The sequence below is a fragment of the Ceratina calcarata genome, unplaced genomic scaffold (genome assembly GCF_001652005.2).
Source record: "Ceratina calcarata isolate Rehan_Ccalc_2016 unplaced genomic scaffold, ASM165200v1 scaffold86.2, whole genome shotgun sequence".
Classification (NCBI taxonomy): domain Eukaryota; kingdom Metazoa; phylum Arthropoda; class Insecta; order Hymenoptera; family Apidae; genus Ceratina; species Ceratina calcarata.
In genome coordinates, this window is record NW_017179946.1 from 588,170 (window position 1) to 608,195 (window position 20,026).

Consider the following 20,026-nt stretch of genomic DNA (forward strand, 5'->3'; position numbering starts at 1 on the left):
TGACCTAACCTATCTTCCTGACCTAACCTATCTTCCTGACCTAACCTATCTTCCTGACCTAACCTATCTTCCTGACCTAACCTATCTTCCTGACCTAACCTATCTTCCTGACCTAACCTATCTTCCTGACCTAACCTATCTTCCTGACCTAACCTATCTTCCTGACCTAACCTATCTTCCTGACCTAACCTATCTTCCTGACCTAACCTGGCGCTCTGCGGCCCGGCTTCGCCGGCCCGCAGAGCTGGAGTGCCCTCCCATGCCCTCTAACACTCCAGTGCACTCTCACACACCTCCTCACTCCCTCTCACACGCTCACACGCCCTCTTCACACCCTCCCACGCCACGTCACACGCTCCCACACCCTCTTCACACGCTCCCACACCACATCACACTCTCCCACCTCCTCTCACACTCTCCCACATCCTCTCACACTCTCCCACACCCACTCTCACGCTCCCACACCCACTCACACACTCCCACACCCTCCCACACTCTCCCACATCCTCTCACACTCTCCCACGTCCTCTCACACTCTCCCACACCCACTCTCACGCTCCCACACCCACTCACACACTCCCACACCCTCCCACACTCTCCCACATCCTCTCACACTCTCCCACGTCCTCTCACACTCTCCCACACCCACTCTCACGCTCCCACACCCACTCACACACTCCCACACCCTCCCACACTCTCCCACATCCTCTCACACTCTCCCACACCCACTCTCACGCTCCCACACCCACTCACACACTCCCACACCCTCCCACACTCTCCCACATCCTCTCACACTCTCCCACGTCCTCTCACACTCTCCCACACCCACTCTCACGCTCCNCCCCTCCCCCCGCCATCCACCCGACGTCCCGATTCCGAGATTTCCAAAATACTCCTACCACCGCTGTTCCAGGGTACCGCGAGGAGCGACTACGAGCGAGTCGCGTCCCACCTTGCTCGACCCTCGCGACTCGTCGTCCCCTTTCGGTTCCTTCTTCCGTTTCTGCTCGCGTACTCGCTGACGATCACCTGGACGAGGGATAGGATTTGGCTAAGGTCTGAGGTCAGTCACGAGACGTTTCTCTTTCCACACTTTCTTTATTCGACTGTCCACCGTTTCCACGATCGCGCGCTTCCGACCTCCTCTCGCCCCGGCGAGACCGTCTCCGACGTCCGTCGTCCCTGCTTCCCGGCCACCGAGCGTGGACGCGGCGATCGGCCGCCTCTCGGCTACCGACCGACTGCGTGTGTCCTCTCTGTCCCGCCACCGACGGGCCTCGTCCGCTTTCGTTCCGAGTCCCGCTCGTCTCTTCTTCGCCGACGCTCGCTTCGCCGATCGTTGCGTCTCACCCGCCTCCCACCCGTCTCCGTGGTGCGTCGTGCTCGTCCTGTGTCGCGTGTGTCGTCCGGACGTCACCACCGACCACTACCCCTCTCCGTTCGTTTACTTCGACCGAGTGGTGGCCAGTTCGTGCAGCACCACGTCCCCGTGTATTTTCAGGGTGTCCACGATCGACGGTCGTGACCTGTGCCGGAATTCGCCGATCATCTTGTCGTCCAACCAGATCGTGTACGCGTCCTCTTCGCATCGAATTCTGTGCACCACCAGAGGTCCCACCGTTACCCGTTGTCTGTCTACGCGTTCGGCGTGCCGAGCAGGGTTCAGATATTTTTACCCACGGCCGCAAAGTGGGGACGACGCGACCATGCTGGGGACCATAGCGCTGCGGAGATCTTCGCGAACGCGCATCACCACGCGTGAGGGGAATAGTAGTGGAGATCGAAATACGGGCAAAAAACAGGGGAAGCGAGCGTCGTGGGTAAAAATATCTCGACCCTGGTGCCGAGGTCTCGCGGCGCTCGAACCGGTGCCGTCTCGTCCCGGTCCGGCGTCCGCGTCGACGCCCACCACTCGGACTGGGACACGGCCGGCCTCGTTTCCAGCGCTGCCGCGAGACTCCGTCGAGGACTCGGTGAGTCGACGTACGTCAGAAGAAAGTCACGTCCTGGCATCCACGACAGGTGTCCCGAGTGCCTCTCTTCGTGTCCCCAAGACCCGTCCGTCCAACAGTTCATCACTACGTACGGCGCGCTGCTGCCGTACGAGAAACGCGGATTCAGATGTAACGGGATCACCGGATGCGGGTAGATCGCTTTTCCTTCTTGTAGGTTCACGTAGAACCTGCAACCGTGTGTTCCGCCAGATCGTCCTTTACGGTTCGTTACCTCACCACTCTCGTTCACTCGCGCTGTCGTCGGATCCTTCCGATTTCGTTTTCACCCGTGTCGTCTCGTTCTCGGAGACTTCTCGCGTCCTTCTTAGTACTACTACTACTACTACTACTACTACTACTACTACTACTACCGATACTACTGATACTACTGTTCCTACTGCTCGTACTACTTACGAATGAGGAAGAAGTTTCAGTCTTCCGGCGATCAACAGTCTGGTTCCTGGCTTCAATTCGTCTTCGATGTCCACCGTGATCGGGGTAGCCTTTCGACAAACGACGGAACGGTTGTCACTTACGAGCGTTCGTGCTCGACGTTCGAGCGACTACGAGACTGTACTACTACCAGGGAATGAACGAGCGGCCGATCGATTTTCAAGCTCCACGCGTCCCTCGATCTCCGCGTCTTCGGATCGGGATAGACCGACGACGTCGACTGCTTGAATCGGACGTCTTCCAATGATCCGTTCACCTCTAGACTCGTTGTCTCTTCTAGAGGCATTCTGTACGAGAACGCGCAAAAGTGTTCCCCGTTGACGGCGATCTGGTGACCAACCATCGTTCGTTCTCATTGCGAGACGTGTCGTCGGCGGCGGCGGTGTGTCGGTCGCTCGGTCGGTCGGTCGCTTCCGACCCGAACCCAGGGACCCCGGTCAGTTCTCCTGCTACTCACCTGATATTCGTTGCTGGTACAGAAGATTAGAATGTGTACGTAAGAGTTCCGTCGGAAAGCGGTCTGCGCTGCCGGGGAACATGTCTCCTCTTCTTCCCAGCGTCCCCTCGATTTCGAGTTTCGGACCACGTAACCTCTGTCCAGTCGCGCGTTCAGGTGTAACGCGATGTTCCCGCCGGTTTTGCACCACAGGTTCACGGAGAATCTGTGTGCGAATCCGATCGTACGCGTCAGTCGTCCGTCCGTCCGTCCGGCGTTCGTCTCGCCCGCTGTCGAGACGAACGTCGGCCGCGACGTTTGTTCTGCCACCGAGACGACGTCGGTCTTTCGACTTCTGACTTTTGTCTTTGTCTACGTTTCTCGACTGTCGCTCGCTGCTCTTACGATACGATCGGAGACGTCACCTTGAAGCGTCCGGAGGGACGTAGCCCGTCACCACGATGGCCGACGTCGGTTTCAGGGGTTGCAACGGAACCGGTGTCGATGTGCTCTGAAATGCGACGTGGGATGCATCGTTCGCGGAACGTCTTTTCTACACCGCGTCGTGTACCTGCGTGCGTACTGTACGTACGTACGCCGACCCGGACCAGGGTCGCGCGTGCGAACGTAGTGCTGCGTTCTCTCTCTACGTCCCCCTCCCTCCCGCTCTCTCACTGGTCCGAGTTACGTACTTGGTGCGTGCGCGTGTGAACTGGGTCGCGAGTACGATCGACTGTACGCACTTACGTGTGCACGTACGCGCTACGGACTGTATGGAGCATGGAGGTCGCGACTACGAGATCCAGTCTGTGCGCGCGCGCGTGTGTGTGTGTGTGTGTGTGTGTGGAATGATTTCCCTGGGTGTGCGCTTGCGATCGCGCTGCGTGCGACACCCGCGGATGATGTGTTCGGAAAAATCGCGGCAACGGGAGGATTGTAGTTGTCGCGAAAGACGAAATGGATTTGTACGACCGTACGTATAGACTGGTCACGGTCTGGATGCGTATCTTCGACATTAGCCGACGGTGGCCGACGTGGGAGACATCGTGTCGTTGCGTTACTGTTCGTCTCTCGACCGGAATCAACTGTTCGTGTCCACGCCCGTTTTCGTTGCACGGATATGACCGTCGTCGTGCGAACGTCGTGAATTCGGAACGATGCTGCGTGTACGCGCGCGCGTTGTTGCTTCGATCGGTCTCTCTGCGACGACGTTCGTGTCAGACTCGAACGATCGTCGTTCTCCGTTCTGAGATGTCTCGTCGATTCGAGAGAGAGGTTAGGCGACCACTGCCGTGGTGACGTCGCGCACCGATACGAGCGGCTGGTCGAGAGAACGCGTAACGCTACGTTTGCTTGCTTCTGTTCTTTCGGTTGTCTTCGACGGATCGCGAGAAGGCAAGAGCTGTTGCGTCGATTACCGATCGATACCGGGTGCGTGCGCATGCTTACCAACGATGCTGCGTCTTCGTCGACGAACGAGAATTCGCGATGGGCGTTTTCTTTTGTTTGCACAAAGACCTCGTCTTGGTTCGCGGACATGCTCTCTCTTTCCTGCTCTCTGCGACTCTGACGATTCTACGACGCCGGGCGATGGCGATGAGCTCGGACCGTGATTTATTGGAAGATCGCCTTCTTTTAAGCCGCTCTTGCGTACGGGCGACCGCCGCGTCTCCTGTTCCTCCTACGTCCGATTTGATCGAAGGCGCGAGATTCGAGGGGAAGCTCGCTTGTCCGCCGGCGGTGTCCCGTCGTCAACGCCGTTCCGGTCTTTCGTTCGGTGTGCGTCGCGATCGACGCGTCGATCGAAACGGGACTCCGCATTGACACCACACGTGCGTGCGACGTACGCGTTTTATTTCGTTAAATGTTGACAACAAGAATAATTATATCTTTCGAAAGACGTACATGTACAATGAGAGTAATTCGTAACGTTCGCGATACGATCTGATGGGGTAGAAACGATGTCGTGGGACGACCTGGTCCTGTACGTATCGTCTCCTCCTCGTTCAGCGGATCGGTCCTACTGTTCTGGACTGCGTACGTGTGTTTGGCTGATCGTATCTGTTCTTTCCTTTCTGTCGCCATTGTGCGGTTTTATTTGCGAGTACAAAAATATGGTTAAATAAAATTACTGTCTTTCGCTTTTGTCACGGGGAACTCTTAGGAACAACGGATTCATCGACTGGGTGTTTCGGGGCAGTACCTCTGTGTGTGTGTGTGTGTGTTGCTTCGTTCGGCGAGAACGATTTACTCTGTACTTTGCGCGCGAATTAAAATTGCATCGACACCCGGCGACGACCAATGACGGATCGTGGCCGAGTTTCGGTCGTTGCCGTCGAAGGCAAAGATTACTCGCGCCGCGCTCCGCGCGCCGCACGCTGCACCCGTTCGAACGGGATCGAAGATCTTTTCTTTCTTTGTCCACCACCGCTTGACCGAGAGAGAGTTGAAACGTACGAGAGTGGTTGTGTTAGTAGCAGCGAGGAGCGCGACGAAGAACGACCGCGTGGATCGACGAGTGTAGCGACGGCGACGACGACGCGTCGTTTAAATGTCTCGTGGCTCGTGAGGTGCGGGTAGTCGTTGCCAGCTCGGCTCGACGCCCCAAATTTCTCGAGCGTATTCCTCGATCGTACGGTCCGACGAAAATTTTCCGGACGAAGCTATGTTCTGTATCGCCATTTCTACCCACTTGCTCTCGTCCTGAAACAGGTGAAAAAGGTGCTTGGTAACGACCGGTGAAGAGAGGCGTACGACGCGACGAGATGTGAGCGTTCGGTCGGTTGCGACCTGACGTCGATTGACGCACCTGGTACACCTTGCCGACGTGATCCTGCATTCGAATGTAGCTCTCGTAATCGGCCAATGAATAGAATCTGTCCCAATTCAGTAGGATGTCCGCGATGCCTTTGAACTCGTCCGGATTGTTCGGGCTGAAGAAACCACCCTGGATTTGATCGATGCACTGTTTCAACTCCGGGATCCTGTTGTAATAATCGTATGCGTTGTATCCCTTCTTCTTCAACGCTTCCACCTCGTCGACGGTCATACCGAAGATGAATATGTTCTCTTTGCCCATTTCTTCCGCCATTTCCACGTTGGCACCGTCCAACGTACCGATCGTCAACGCGCCGTTCAACTGAAACGTTTGAGACACACTGTTCACACAGTTCTGTCTACTTCTAGTTCGTCCAGCTTGCTTACCATGAACTTCATGTTTCCTGTACCGGAGGCTTCCGTACCGGCGGTGGAGATCTGTTCGCTGAGATCGGCCGCCGGAATGATCTTTTCCGCCAGTGTGACTCGATAATTTTCCAAGAAAATTAATTTCAACTTGTCACCGACGATGGGATCGTTGTTTACGACGTTTCCCACGCTGCAGATCAGCTTGATGATTTGTTTAGCCGAGTAATAACCGGGCGCGGCCTTTCCTCCTATCATCACTGTTCGCGGAACGAACGGTGCGGTTGGATCCTTTTTTATCCTGTTGTACAACGTGATTACGTGCAAACAGTTCAGAAGTTGCCTCTTGTATTCGTGTATTCGCTTCACCTGTCGACAACGGTACACGCGGCGACCCGCGGTCGTATCAGTTGTTCGTCGTTGTCGTCGTCGTCGTCGTCGTCGTCGTCGTCGTCGTCGCCGCCGACTCGATTAGAATTAACGACGCGCGACGACGAGAGACGATCGAGGACGAGTCTCGCGCGGACACGTGTGTACGTGTGCGCGACTGATCTCTCTGCGTACCTGGATGTCGAAGATAGAGGCAGGATTCACCTTGACGCCGTAATCTTTCTCCAGGATCTGCGCTACTCTCATTTTGTTCTCTTGTTTCACTTTTATGATGCTGCGCTGGAACACCGGATCCTTGGCCCACTGTTTCAATTGAGCGAGCTGTTCCAAATGTACGGTCCAGTCGCTGCCGATTCTCTAGGCGACGCGCGTCGCGTAAAACGTTGTCGTGGTCATTGAATGTCGAGCACGGATCGTTACTTACTAGGTCGACGTAGGTACCGTCGCTGTCGCGATATCGGGCATACTTACTTCCTCGATGATGTCCGACAGGTTCGGATTACAGAGAAGGAGCCATCTTCTCGGAGTGATGCCGTTCGTCTTGTTTTGAAACTTACCGGGGTTCATTTCGTAGAAATCTTTGAACCTTCGACAAACAAACGAAATCGTCCGTGTTAAAAAGTTCTGGTGAACAGCTGACGCTCGTTCAGTGCACCGGACCCTGCCGACTTCATAACCCCCCCCCCCCCGAACTCGACACTTACACTCCGTTTTTCAGGATTTCCGTGTGCAACGCTGCGACACCGTTGATAGCGTGACTACCGACGATCGACAGATGAGCCATGTTCACCCTCTTCTCGCCGTCTTCCTCGATCAGGGACATGCGACGAAGACGATTGAGGTCTCCCGGCCATTTGGCGGAGACCTCTTGCAAGTGAAGGAAATTGATGTGATATATGATCTGCAGATGCCGGGGTAGTATGCTTTCCAGCAAGCTCGTTGGCCATCTTTCCAACGCTTCCGGCAGGACCGTGTGATTGGTATAGGCGCACGTTTTCGTCGTGATCTCCCAAGCTTTTTCCCAGGAGAGCCCTTCGACGTCGATCAGCACTCTCATCAGTTCGGGAATAGCCAAGGAAGGATGAGTGTCGTTCAGCTGAATGGCGACTTTGTCGGGAAACAGATCAAAGTCCGTCCTGTGATGCTCCCTCGAGCCGAATTTGCTCGCTTTGTACCTGTCGTCGAATACACGCGCGCACGAGATGAGAATTCTCGGATGATCGAGCGTGAAAAATTATACGTCGTTTTTTCGTCGACGGAATGTACGATCGATCGATCGATCCGTCGTACGCCGTGGTGCACACTGACCTGCGTATGATGTCTTGAAGCGTAGCTGCGACCATGAAATACTCTTGTTTCAAACGTAACTCTTTACCCTCGAAGAAATTGTCGTTTGGGTACAGCACTCTGGATATGTTCTCCGCCAAGTTACGATCGAGTACAGCTTGGATGTAATCGCCGTCATTGACTGCGTGTGTGTGCGCGCGCGCGTGAGGAGTGGAGTGGAAGAAGAGAGAAGAATTGAGAATTGTTCCGTTTCTACTTGAATCGCGATCTGCTCGCGTTGTTGGCGTGTTGAAAAACTTCTGCTATACTTACAAAATTTCAAATTAAATCCGACGGGAGACTTGGCAGACCACAATCTGAGAGTGTTCACGACGTTGTTTTTATATCCGGGAACAGGATTGTCGTAAGGCATCGCGAAAACCACCTGGATCAGAATACACGAAAGACAGGATTAATCGACGATTCGTCGCGCGACTCGGCTCCGGCTCGATTTTGAACCCAACGCGGTCGACCGACCGACCGACCGACCGACCGACTTATGTATACTGACTTGCGTGTTTATCCATTTCTTGCCCTCGGGGGTGTCGATCACTTGTCCGTAGAAATTGACTGGAAGCATGAATTCCGGCCTGGCCTTCTCCCATGGATTCCCGTAACGTAACCAATCGTCCGATTCCTCTACTTGCTCTCCGTTTCGAATTTTCTGGGCGAATATGCCGTATTCGTATCGAATACCGTATCCGTACGCGGCTAAACCGAGAGTAGCCATGCTGTCTAAGAAGCAAGCTGCCAGTCTTCCCAAACCTCCGTTTCCCAGGCCCGCGTCTTCTTCCAGTTCCTCCAGTTCCTCGATGTCCAAGCCCATCTACGATTCACGAGTACACCGTGTCCTCTTACTACGCGCGGACTTTCGCCGCTTCGCCGTATTCTCATCGACTCGAAGTACTCGTAGTGTACGATGAGATCTACGCTCCGCGCTTACTACAGCTTACTTACGTGGCTTTCGCGCATATTTTTCGCGAAAAAACGCGTCAGCTCTCACCTGATACATGGCCTCGTCGCAGGCGCCTTGGATGCCCAAATTGATCATGGTATTTTGAAGGGTTCTACCCATGTAATATTCCAAAGAAAGATAGTAGACTCTCTGTGTGAAACGAAATACGAACATACGTGATGACGATGAAACGTGACAACACGGGATACACGTGTTTTAATCGTACGTTTGCAGACAACGAATGTTTATAGATGAGAGGCGACGATCTGGTTTACGGAACGAATAACGTGCTAAATGATGCGCATATAAGTATGATCTGTCATGATCCGTGCCAGGCTACGTTGCAACTACGCTTACTGTTAGTAATAGAAATCACCGTTGTTACTAAACTTCGGTCAGATGTGCGATGGAATCAGAATTCCTGTCTCGTTCGCCGATTAGAAATGTCGATCATCTCGTGCTACGAGTTGGTTCGGCGAAAAATAAACTGAGCCACCGCCGCCGTCGCCGCCGCCGCCGCCGCCTCCGACGAAATTGATCTTTATCGCCGCCCGGTCAACGTCCGCGTCGACGGTGGTGATAAATAAAAATGCTGTGTACAGTTTGTAAATATCCTAGGCTGGACCGGGTTCTCGGCGGAGAACCCATTTTTATTTCATCGCGGACCGAGACGCTATAAATACGTGCGTGTATTTATAGCTCGAATGGATCTCTTAAAATTCCAATTGATATCCGTCGATTTCTTTCGTTGTTGGTACATATAGTACGTGTATGCGTGCGTGTGTGCGTGTGTGCGTGTGTGTGAATGACTACTGTGCGTGCGGCGTACGGAAATTTACGAATAAAGTTTTATCACCCGACTGTTATGTGATCGTATGCACGCTATCGTATGGGCGAGTACTTGAGACTAGTCTACAGTTGCTGTGCACGATTGACTGTATGTATGCAATCTTTTCCAAGGATCTATTGCGAGACAGCTCGGACGGAATGATGGTTTTTCAAAATATTTGCGAAATTTAGCAGGAACGCGTCCGAACGATGCGATCTCGTACGTGACTCTTAATACTGCTGGCTACGTCGCGTGACGCGTATTCTTCGTGTAATTTCCGTGATAAACTATTATTACTCGCAACTTTTCGTTGTCGCGCCGCGACTTGCCCTGTTCGCTGTTTATTTTTACGTAACTCGTATTGAAGTTTGTACGATTTGTACGATGCGCGCGACCGACTGAACCGATGGAGGTACCCCGCCTGGATCCGAACCGTCCATCGTCCATGCACGGTATTATGCGAAACCAAATGACGATATTTATTTACAGTTACAGTCACGAGAATAGTAGCTGACTTTCTCGACTCGGGCGGGGGTAGAACTTTGTCGGATCATCTCGTTAATTCGTTTTATTCGGTATTGTGATAACGCGAAGCGATGAGCAAATTAAATTATATACTGATGTAATGTGGCCATGTCCATGTCATTGGAATGGTTTCAAAGATGACCAGTTTATCGTCGTCGTCGTCGTCGTTACGCGCTTACGTTGGTTGAACGAAGAACGAGACCGTTTGGCTCGCCGCGAACAGGCTTCGGAGTGTGTGAGACGATCGCGTAAGGCCGAACGAAAATAAACGCTGCAACGTGTTGCACGTTGCATCTTACGTTTTGAAGGTTCGCGAAAGCGTATATCGTCGACTTTGTCGATAGACGTAAGGAGTTCGTACGTCTGCCCACGAACGATCGGATGTTTCATTGACAAGTACTACGCATTTTTGGTCGCGAGTCGTATTTCGCTGGAAGTACAGGTAGCTCTGGTGGACACGCTTAATTACCGCCGCAGTTACTGAATAGGTAGACAGATGGGTAGGTATTCGTCGTCGACCACCGGCCAAATAATCTTATTAGGTGAAGCAAGCGCGTATCTCGTTATGAAACGACTATGGATACGAATCCGAGACACTTTCGAGAAGCTTTCGGCTAATTCTTATTGTGGAGTCATCGATTAGAGAAATCCGGTGTGTAACGAAGAACATGTTCGGCAAACCTCCGACGAAGGTTTAACGCGTATGTAATACTACGACGTGAATTGCACTCGCCGGTGTCGAACGGATGATGAATCGAGTTTGTTCGAGTCGAGCGTGCGTTGCAATTACGATCGGTCGTTTGCACGCTCCGTACGATTTCATGCTGTCCTCCGCGCGCGTGAGAATGAAACGAATCGGATTTATCGGGAAACATGCATTGATCGCGCGATGGACGAAGAGTATCGTGAACAATGGCGATGATTACGACGATGAACATACTTTCGGGTCCTTTTCGTAATAGTATTGTTGCGTGCGTATCCATCTAGAGACCAACTTGTCCTTGACGCTGTGTGCCAAGGCGAAGAAATAATCCCTGTTCGTAGCCACGTTACGATCCTTCACGAGAGTATAATGAAGATGTCTGTTGAAGGCTTTTTTAAAGTCTGTCACGTTTTCCACGTCGACGATTCCACGCACAGAAATCTGCTTCCTCTTCTCATGATCAGTTTGGGTAGCCGACATTTTTAAGTTCGTGTACCTTCCAGACGAATAGGATCAGATTGTATTATCTACGTCGTTTGCTACCGACGCTCGATGCTCCTCCTGTCTTCCTCTGTCTCTCGTGAACGATCAATTTCCGGCTCGAACGCTGAGACCGCTTTCTGTTTCCAGTTCCTTTCGTTTCTATATATAGATTCAATTTATTCTTCTTCTCGCTTCCCTCCTTCTTTCGTTCTTCGCAAATAATAACGTTTAATTTAAACTCGCCTGCGTCGTTCTAGGTCTACACATACGTGCGTGTATATACGTCTGTGCGCGAGTGTATATACTGCCTGGTGTAGTGTCGTTCGATCCGATTCTCGCTAATGCTCTGCACTTACATGTGGCGATATGCTGCGAATCTGTGGATTTATGTTACCGATTTACGACACGCGATGAAAGACGGGTACAACGACCGGTTTCCACTCACCACGACGTATGCACGAGCAACGCGGTGTCCCGATGAGAATCTGCACGCGTACGCTACCCACGAACGAATAACCGAACCTTCGGCCGCCTGGCCCGGCTCCGGCAATCTTCCTCGGCGGCGGTCACCTTGCGCGAAGGTCACGCAGACGCATTGAACTTCTCGGATCACGTGATTCCTGAAGCCGTTGGATTGTCACATACATTTATATGATGTACTTACTGCTGACGGACTACTGGTGTAGTAGGTAGCGTGTACTGACACTACTGACCGAGATCGACGCGCTACCTCGCGCGGTAGACCGACCGAGACCGAGTGATTCTACGTGCGATGACCGATGACAAGTACAATTACAGCAGTAGACTTCTATGCGTTACAATGTACTACGTACGTACGTACATGCGTGCGTGTATGTCAGAAGTCTAGGCGAATAATTAATTGAGCGCCATCTGTACCTAACGACAGGTCTCACCGCCATTCGATTGTCTCCGCGAAATGTTGTTTTGCAGGTGACCACGACAATTATGTCACCAGGTAAATAAATTTAATTTATCTGGGTCTAGGCTGAGTACGTTACAATTTTCTATGCAGGGTGTACATGGATAAGAATTATCGAGTGAATAGTGGTCTATGCATTTTTTTTATCACGCTATACTATAATATACATATATACACATACGCGTATAGTAATATGGTAACTGTTTCATGTGGGAGCAGGAAACAAACAGACATCGTGAGTTGAAGTGTCTTATTTAATATAATTTATTTATAAATTAATCGTGCGATGCAGATGCGGATAATGAAAAGGTCAATAAGCGATACGCGTATTACAATTTGCATTCTGAAAATGATTAATTCTTCCGTCGCTGTTCACTTTTATCTTCGTATTTCTATGTTATATGTGTGTGTGTGTGTGCGCGCGCGCGCACACACACACACACACGTATATGGGTATGTACCACCGCAATGAACTCTGTTGCGGACGTTACACGTTGTTTTCTCATCAGAGTAAAGGAGAACGGTGATACCCGCTGCGCGCCGCGTTTAATTGTCATTCAAATTGGAGATCGTCGTTTTTCATACGCTTCCTTTCTCGGTACGAAATCGCGGTACGGTACGTGTCTACCTGGTACATACCGAGTATGTGTACCGCCGAGCGGCAGGTACTATGACCAGATCGACCGTGTTGCGATGCGATCCGCGGGATGTCGAACGACGTTTCAGGTATTAGCGTAGTAGCGGATTTGTTCGGAAGGATATTATAATAAAAACTCGCAATTCAGCCAACAACTTTCCATCGTAATGTTTAACCATGGTTACACTTAATAACGTGATTAGCAATAATTCTATTCGACTCGAAGAAAACAACGTTCTCCGAAAACGCCGAAGAAAAAACAGACGGCGCTACTCTTTACTCTTACGTCTTTCGTACACTGGCTAAAGTACGTTCGTTCGTTCGTGCATACATGCATGCATGCATCGCTACATACACACATACATACATACATACATACATCCATACTCGCACTCGTGCTTCACCATCGTTTCCATGGTTTTATTTGATTTTTGTTTCAAAAAGAAATACTAATGGACGATGAAAATCGATCGATATGCGGGCCCTCCGACGTGTGTGAACAAAAAGGTGTCACTCAGCGTTCGATTGTTATTCGTACCAAGGAACAATTTTCGAATTAAATTAACGAAAACTTATTTTACATTATTTTGCTGATACAGCAAAGATTAACGACTGCTGATCAAGCACTGAATAAGACCATTACCGACGACGGCATACCGCGAATAGAGAGAAAACAAAGAGCTTGTCCAGTCCGTTGTATGCATTGTTGTCAAACGTCTGCATAAATCTGGTGTTAAAATCTGATAGCAAAAGTAATTGATCACGAGCTGTCTACGTCGTCGTACGTCGATTATATTCATAAAACAGATTCTCGACTCGGGTTTTCCTCAAAATTTGTAAAAAATGCATAATCACTTATAAAAAATTGATTGAACAACGATCCGCTCGATTACTGATCGTACAGGACAAATAGTTCTGATTACACATGTGCACGTCCCCGCGAACGAAACGTCGTTTATCGACTTTTCGATCGATCAGCGGCGGCGAGGAATTGACTCTTTTAACGTTCTACGATATGAATCGATCGACTTTCAATCAAACACATTCGTACCTATTAGACTAATGGTCAGTAGTTAATGTTGCCTCAGACGGAATATTTCAAAATCGGGTACCGTCCACAGAGAAAAATAATTCGCCAGCATCGACTTGTGTGAATAGCAATTTCTACATGCTCTCTTTCTTCCCCAGAAACGTGTACTTATTGTACATCGTGCGCAAGCAAGAGGAACTTCTATAAGGCAATCGATTTAATATGAAACGAAAGTTAATGTTACCTTTCAAGAACATCTCGTTTAAGAGTATTTTAATGGGACCGCATATCGTTCCTGGTCTTGTCTGAAGAAGGAAGGATTCGGTTGTTGTAATTTGTCGTATGTAGAAGAAGGAAGAATGTGAGAAAGAAACAAAAGAGGGAAGGGAATTTGGGCTGGTCGCCCTTAGCTCGTCGTCCTCGTCGTCGTCGTCGTCGTCGTCGTCGTCGTCGTCGTCGTCGTCGTCGTTAGAGAGATACCACACGCATTGCGCCATTCGTTCATTCGCATTCGCTCGCGTAGAGTACATCGAATGGCCCTATTCGCCTTTCGTGACACAATAAATTAACGTGATCATTTAAATATTACTTTTCTTTGTATATTTCTTGATTAAAGGACACCGTGCACAGATCCAGAAAAGGTAAACTGGAGTTTCGATGTCACGGAAGGACACCGAAATCTAGCTACCTAAGCATTTAAAACATCGAGGAGAGGTAGCGCGGCCGCCTCCCTCCCTCCCTCCCTTCCTTCCTCCGCCCCACCCCCTCTTACACTCGTACGATCTTCTCTCGCCTGTTATCTAAGTGGTTTCTCTGCTCCTGTTGCTGCTGCTTTCTTTCTCCTGTAGCCTCGCGCGCGCGCGTCCACCTTCGTTTAAACTTTGTTTCATCTTACTCGTTTCAGAGATACTCTTCCTCTCTGTTTTAGGTAACTACATCTCATTCATTTTCTTCTTTACATTTATATATATTTATTTTCCGGTTTTCAATGTGCTCTCCCGCCGCGATACACTTTCCTTGCAAGCCATGCTTCTATTGCGTTGCAACCACTCTTTAACCGTTTCTCGTGTGCATCCTGGTACAACATGGACCTGCCGTTAGTTTCAGCAGGATTGAAAAGGAATAATGGTTACTACTTCGTTACTCCGCAGCTTGCACAACCTGCTGGATGCCAGGAACCTTCTCCTGTACTTTTTGCTGTTGATTTTTTGTGTGGCACATCGTTTATATAGTTTCCGCTAGTAAACGAGCGTTTGTTGGACTCTGTTCGCGATTCTTACTTTTCTGTGGCTGTCGTGCCACACCCGTCTTTATCGTTATCGTTCTATCCGTCCGTCGTTGATTCTTCTTTCGAGCTGCACGCGTTATTTTTTCTTCTTCCTATGTTTGTTTGTTTTACAACGTCTCTTCAGCACCTTTCTCTCCTCGTCCCCGCGCGCGCGCTAAAGAGGAGGAGAAATTCAAGCGAATGCATCGAAAAATTATGGATCGCATTCCATAATAATCCGACAAATACGTTTAAATTTTTCCGTCCCCGCATGCTGGTTGTGGTGATGGTGTTGGTGGTGATTGTGGTAGTGATGGTGGTGATGGTCGTGGTACACTCTCACATTTTATTCTTCCTTCTTGGGTTCTTTCTTTCCGAATGGTATCGCAGCTTTCACTCTGTAACGTAATGATGATTATTATTATTATTATTATTATTATTATTATTATTATTACGCAGATCAGATAGAAATGCTCTGCTGCGCGATTGAACGAGATTTTCTGTGCACAGGGGAAAAGCTGTTGCCAACGTTTCGATTCGTTCGCTCGACTTGTATTCATTTTTCGGTGGCGACTTACTTATTAGTGAGCTCGTTGATCTTGCTTTGCACCAGGGCGAGATTCTGGTCGATTTGTGCTTTGTTCGTCTCGTACACCTTGGGTAACGTGAACAGGGCGACTACACCTGTGAAATAATGTTCAACACGACGTAAATGAAACTTATCGCGTTTGAGACGTGCATCGCTCGGTCCACGGACATCGCGAGTCGCGAATGCTGAATACCGAGTACGTTTAGAAAACGTCGTGTCGGTATTCTGTTAACATACTTAGGCAAGTATATCCTACGTACGATATACCTATTCGTGTACGACTACTACGAACTAAGATATACCTGCTGGAAAGTCTCTGACCGACGGATCTGGAACCGTTTACTGATCGAGTGATCCGAATGTATTACGTACAATAGAATAGTATGTAACTGTTTTAGACAGGTAAAATGATATGAGCGTGCTCGCGAAGTGCGCGATTCCGATTATCGTGGTCTAAATTTGCTACCGGCATGATTATAGAACTATTTACATAACAGCAGCTGCAGCAGCAGCAGTTTACCAATTATAATTAGAGTCATGCCGTTGAACCAGGAACCCACGTAAGTGAGACACCATAGGAGGACGCCGAATTTCAACGAATCCACGAAATCCTCGACGAGGAAGAGTCTACGAAGTTCACAGACCGCTGCGTTCAAATGCGCGACGGCCACGTCTGCCACTTCGTGCACCTTCTCCGTGGGCAGTGTCAAATCCAACTCCAAAATGTTTCTAGAACATTACGATTAAAATTCGTCATATTCAATGGTCGGGGGTGCGGGTAATGAAGCGAAATGAAATTCTGTTGAACGGGCAAATTTTAACGCGGACGCACATAAAATTCGCGAGAATATTTCGCAGATATTATTTGTACAATATGTTAATAACGCGTTTCTGAGAATGACTGCACGAGAAGTTGACTACTTACTGGAAAGGATGCCCGTCGGAAGTCTTCTGAATAGCCTGAAAAATGGTGTTGTGGATCCTGAAAGCTATGGTACCGGTGAGGACGAGAAGAGACGCGTAAGCCAGTACGCTTATCAGGCTGAAGTAGGCCAACGAGAGGAGCACGCCGAGTATACATCCGAACACGGGGCCCGATTTCTTTGGATCACGCCAATAAATTAGAGCTGCCACTACAAGAGAAGGTAGACCGTGTTATTACGTTGTATTCCACCAAATCAACGAACAGACAAGAGTAAGACAAACGCGCGTAAAGGATGGAACAGAAATAGAAATTACACTTTGAATATTCAATGGTTCTTCGTAATTGAAATCATCTATTCTATACACAGACAGGGTACGATTTTTGGACAAGTTCACGGATGCTATAAACAGTTGTTCGAAGAATCGCCACCCATTCCAGTGGTTCGGTTCTTCTCTCCCAGCCGCCGAAATTCATCGGAATCGGAATAGGAATAGGAATAGAAATAGGAAGTCTGAAAGTAGAGATCACGCTCGTCGTTAAACCGGGTTGGAACGTTGCGATCGATTTCGGGAACAACAGAGGCTACCACCACCTACTCTGTCGATGTTGATATTTTCACGTGGCCAAGTGTTCGTAGACCAACGTATGTTCTGACCTGAAGTAGCCGAGAAGTTCCCGTCACAGACTGAAAGGACGGAAACCTATCGGTGGAGGGGCGGGACTCCTTGTGGGTACCTTTGACCCTTTCCCGCCGGCAGTCCAGTCCGCCAAAGTACTGTCACCGAACGGAGTTTCCGTGGATGAGACCGTGTGGATGTCGGACATATCCGGCGCTCGAAGCGAAAGGGTTAAATTACATCTTCGCGCACTGAATGGAACTCTGTCATAGTTGTTCCAGCGGCGACGATCGAACGCGAGGTAAGCTGAGTAGGAACCGTTACCACCACCGCCACCACCGCGGTTATCGCTACCGCTTTGCGTTTCCAAACTCTTTGCACTCGTCTTATACACACGGTCGGTGATTGACGGTACTTACGTACACTTACTCGCGTCGTGCTCCGGAATCAGGAGCGACCGCAGTTGAAAGTCTGACAGACTAGGTACACCACAAATATCACCACACCTGCCGCATAATCATAGAGTGATTCGTCCCTGATTAAACCCGGTTCGAAGAACAGTGATGAACGATAGAGATTAAAAATCAGCACGTACGACGTCGAAGGTAAGGCCCTCTAATAATAGAGAGCCATCAGTGAATCCTCGAATTTTCGATATTCGGCTTTGTCTCTAATCCAAAAAAGGATGCCCTACTAAACTGTTTCCAAGGCCCTCTTTCACGACGTCATCTAATCGTCTGCCAAATGAATGTGTGTGTGTGTGTGTGTGTGTGTGTGTCACCTCTGTCCCTATTCTTGATCGAAAGATCGATTCGACCCCGAAAACGTATGCGTTCCTTCGCGGTGATCGAAGCATCGAAACATCGATCGGTACCGTGTGATCGACCGAACCGGTTTGAATCGTTTGAAAGCCGTCACGTTCATCGCGAATACTCGCGCTANTTTCCTGAAATTTCCTCTCTCTCATCTACAAATAATTAATTAATTAAAGATCCCTTGTCATGTCAACATTTATCTTCAAATATCTCCGAATCGAACATAAATTCTTACCACTATCAACAACGAAACCATCAGATACATAAACAATTCAACAAACAACAAGCTCGGACAGCAGCCTTCCAAATCAGTAATGATTACCCTCATCATCTACAGGAAGTCCTTCAGATATTTAACTATTCCATCATTCAAATATTTGCAATAACTTCTCTCTTTTTCTAATTTCTTAAAATTCTCCTTCCTTTTATCTGCAAATAATCACAAGCTTCCATTAATCATAACAATAACCGACCTCGAATATCATGTGTTTATGAATCTAACGTAATCCCTCACCACTGTCAACAACAATGCCGTCGAGAATAGACACTGCTCCCATTCATTTCGTTCGAACGGTGTCCTCAAGATCGATCACGCTCTCCTGTTATCATCGGTAACAGATCTATCAGGTATTTAATTCATATAATTATTTCTGACAGCTTCTCTTTTNTTTCTGTTTCGCGCCCCCCTTTCTAGTTTCCTCACTATCAGATGGATGGCGAAACCGAATGAAATTTATGCGTCAACTTAACATTCGTCCAAATCATTTCGCCAGCTTGGCGCTTCACTGTTTTGATACTGGATAATATGTTAGAGCAATTTATATTCGTTGTTAAAGAAATATTAGTAGTCCGAAGCAAATTGCAAGCATATTATGAATAAAAGTTTAGACGAAATGATGGATTTCATAAATCACGAACGCGCCCTGAAATTAGAGGTTCGCGTAAAAGGATTTTAATTACGCAGGTACTGACGCGAGTACGTTAACCAACTATAAAATCGTCGTTGAGTTATTGCCAGTCGCGTAGCGAGCCAGTTCCGGACACGTAACAATTAATTTCTCTAAAAGCGGCGATAACTTCCCGGTGCGTCCGGGACCGTTGACTTTCATACGAGCCAGAGAGAAAGAGAGAGAGAGAAAGGGAGACGAGAACGTAAAACGTCAACGTCAATGTCCCACGAGCGTAAATAATCGTTATTGTTTAGCCCCGACCTCTCCTCGTTCCTCTCCTCAGGCTCAGCTTCCCTGCCTCTCTTTTTCTTTTCTCATTTTTCGAGTGTGACTCGCGCAATAATTTATTGATTGTCCCAAGAGCACACGAGTAAGTCTGGTGCGCTATTTTATAATGATTCGTGGCAATGAAAACGACGGTGGATACAAATTAAGTAACGAAAATCATCGGATTCAATATTTTGTCAGAAAAAACTGGAGTATAATCTAAGAATAAAAATTTATTCAAGAGGGGATCACGATTTTGTCGATGAGTGTCCAATTGTTTTGTTAATTAGTTTTGATCGAATGTCAGTGATAATTGAAATTCCGTCGGTGGTGGGTTAGAGAGTCATCACCATAAGCCATAAGTCGATGGGAACCGCGGTGGCTCGGTCTTCACATATTGTGGCAACAATTAGGTGAAAGGCGCTCCCACAGATCTTAGGAGAAAGAAAGAGAGAGGTGATCGAAGAAGAGGATCGTTTAATATACTTACCGGCCGACCTACCTACCCACCAACCTACCGTGAGTACTCGCACTCGGTTACCTAGGTCGTCTACGTACATATACGAGTACTACTTACAAAGAGAGAAAGATAGACAGGAATATACTATACACTCCCCTTCATAAGTTATCAGTCAATTCATGTTATTTTATCTCACTTTATATAAATCGTCATAAAATATTTTATCACAGAACTAGACAAAAATTATAACAA

General features: G+C 49.0%; 3 protein-coding genes and 1 long non-coding RNA gene across 7 annotated transcripts; all 4 read right to left on the reverse strand.

The window, feature by feature from the left end:
* Positions 1-1,078: 1,078 nt before the first annotated feature.
* LOC108631261 (galectin-8) lies at positions 1,079-4,617 on the reverse strand. 3 transcript variants are annotated; one of them, XM_018035066.2, is made up of 7 exons: positions 4,333-4,617; positions 3,309-3,394; positions 2,905-3,109; positions 2,578-2,775; positions 2,409-2,497; positions 1,988-2,182; positions 1,079-1,595 (listed from the first exon to the last, which is right to left on the reverse strand). In XM_018035066.2, the coding sequence occupies exons 1-7, from the start codon at positions 4,420-4,422 to the stop codon at positions 1,445-1,447; spliced, it is 1,014 nt and encodes a 337-aa protein (XP_017890555.1). In that variant the 5' UTR covers positions 4,423-4,617; the 3' UTR covers positions 1,079-1,444. The 3 variants fall into 3 exon arrangements, with proteins under 3 accessions (XP_017890555.1, XP_026674565.1, XP_017890556.1); XM_026818764.1 differs by lacking the exon at positions 4,333-4,617 and adding an exon at positions 3,861-4,325; XM_018035067.2 differs by lacking the exon at positions 2,578-2,775.
* A 103-nt stretch (positions 4,618-4,720) lies between these two features.
* Glyp (glycogen phosphorylase) lies at positions 4,721-12,046 on the reverse strand. 2 transcript variants are annotated; one of them, XM_018035064.2, is made up of 12 exons: positions 11,723-12,046; positions 11,032-11,654; positions 8,786-8,887; positions 8,294-8,608; positions 8,056-8,167; positions 7,765-7,924; positions 7,161-7,631; positions 6,928-7,042; positions 6,631-6,813; positions 6,088-6,435; positions 5,693-6,022; positions 4,721-5,586 (listed from the first exon to the last, which is right to left on the reverse strand). In XM_018035064.2, exons 2-12 carry the CDS (start codon positions 11,272-11,274, stop codon positions 5,431-5,433), a joined length of 2,535 nt encoding a protein of 844 aa, XP_017890553.1. In that variant the 5' UTR covers positions 11,275-11,654; positions 11,723-12,046; the 3' UTR covers positions 4,721-5,430. The 2 variants fall into 2 exon arrangements, with proteins under 2 accessions (XP_017890553.1, XP_026674564.1); XM_026818763.1 differs by lacking the exons at positions 11,032-11,654; positions 11,723-12,046 and adding an exon at positions 9,114-11,025.
* Positions 12,047-12,457: 411 nt separating this feature from the next.
* Rtnl1 (reticulon) lies at positions 12,458-17,673 on the reverse strand. The gene is made up of 5 exons (XM_026818765.1): positions 17,262-17,673; positions 16,666-16,873; positions 16,261-16,469; positions 15,730-15,835; positions 12,458-15,549 (listed from the first exon to the last, which is right to left on the reverse strand). Coding segments are annotated over exons 1-5 (576 nt in total). The 5' UTR covers positions 17,263-17,673; the 3' UTR covers positions 12,458-15,497.
* Positions 17,674-18,224: 551 nt separating this feature from the next.
* LOC113465109 (uncharacterized) lies at positions 18,225-18,758 on the reverse strand. Its single transcript, XR_003389933.1, has 3 exons — positions 18,612-18,758; positions 18,333-18,526; positions 18,225-18,249 (listed from the first exon to the last, which is right to left on the reverse strand). It is a non-coding gene; the product is annotated as an uncharacterized LOC113465109 (long non-coding RNA).
* Between the last annotated feature and the right edge of the window lie 1,268 nt (positions 18,759-20,026).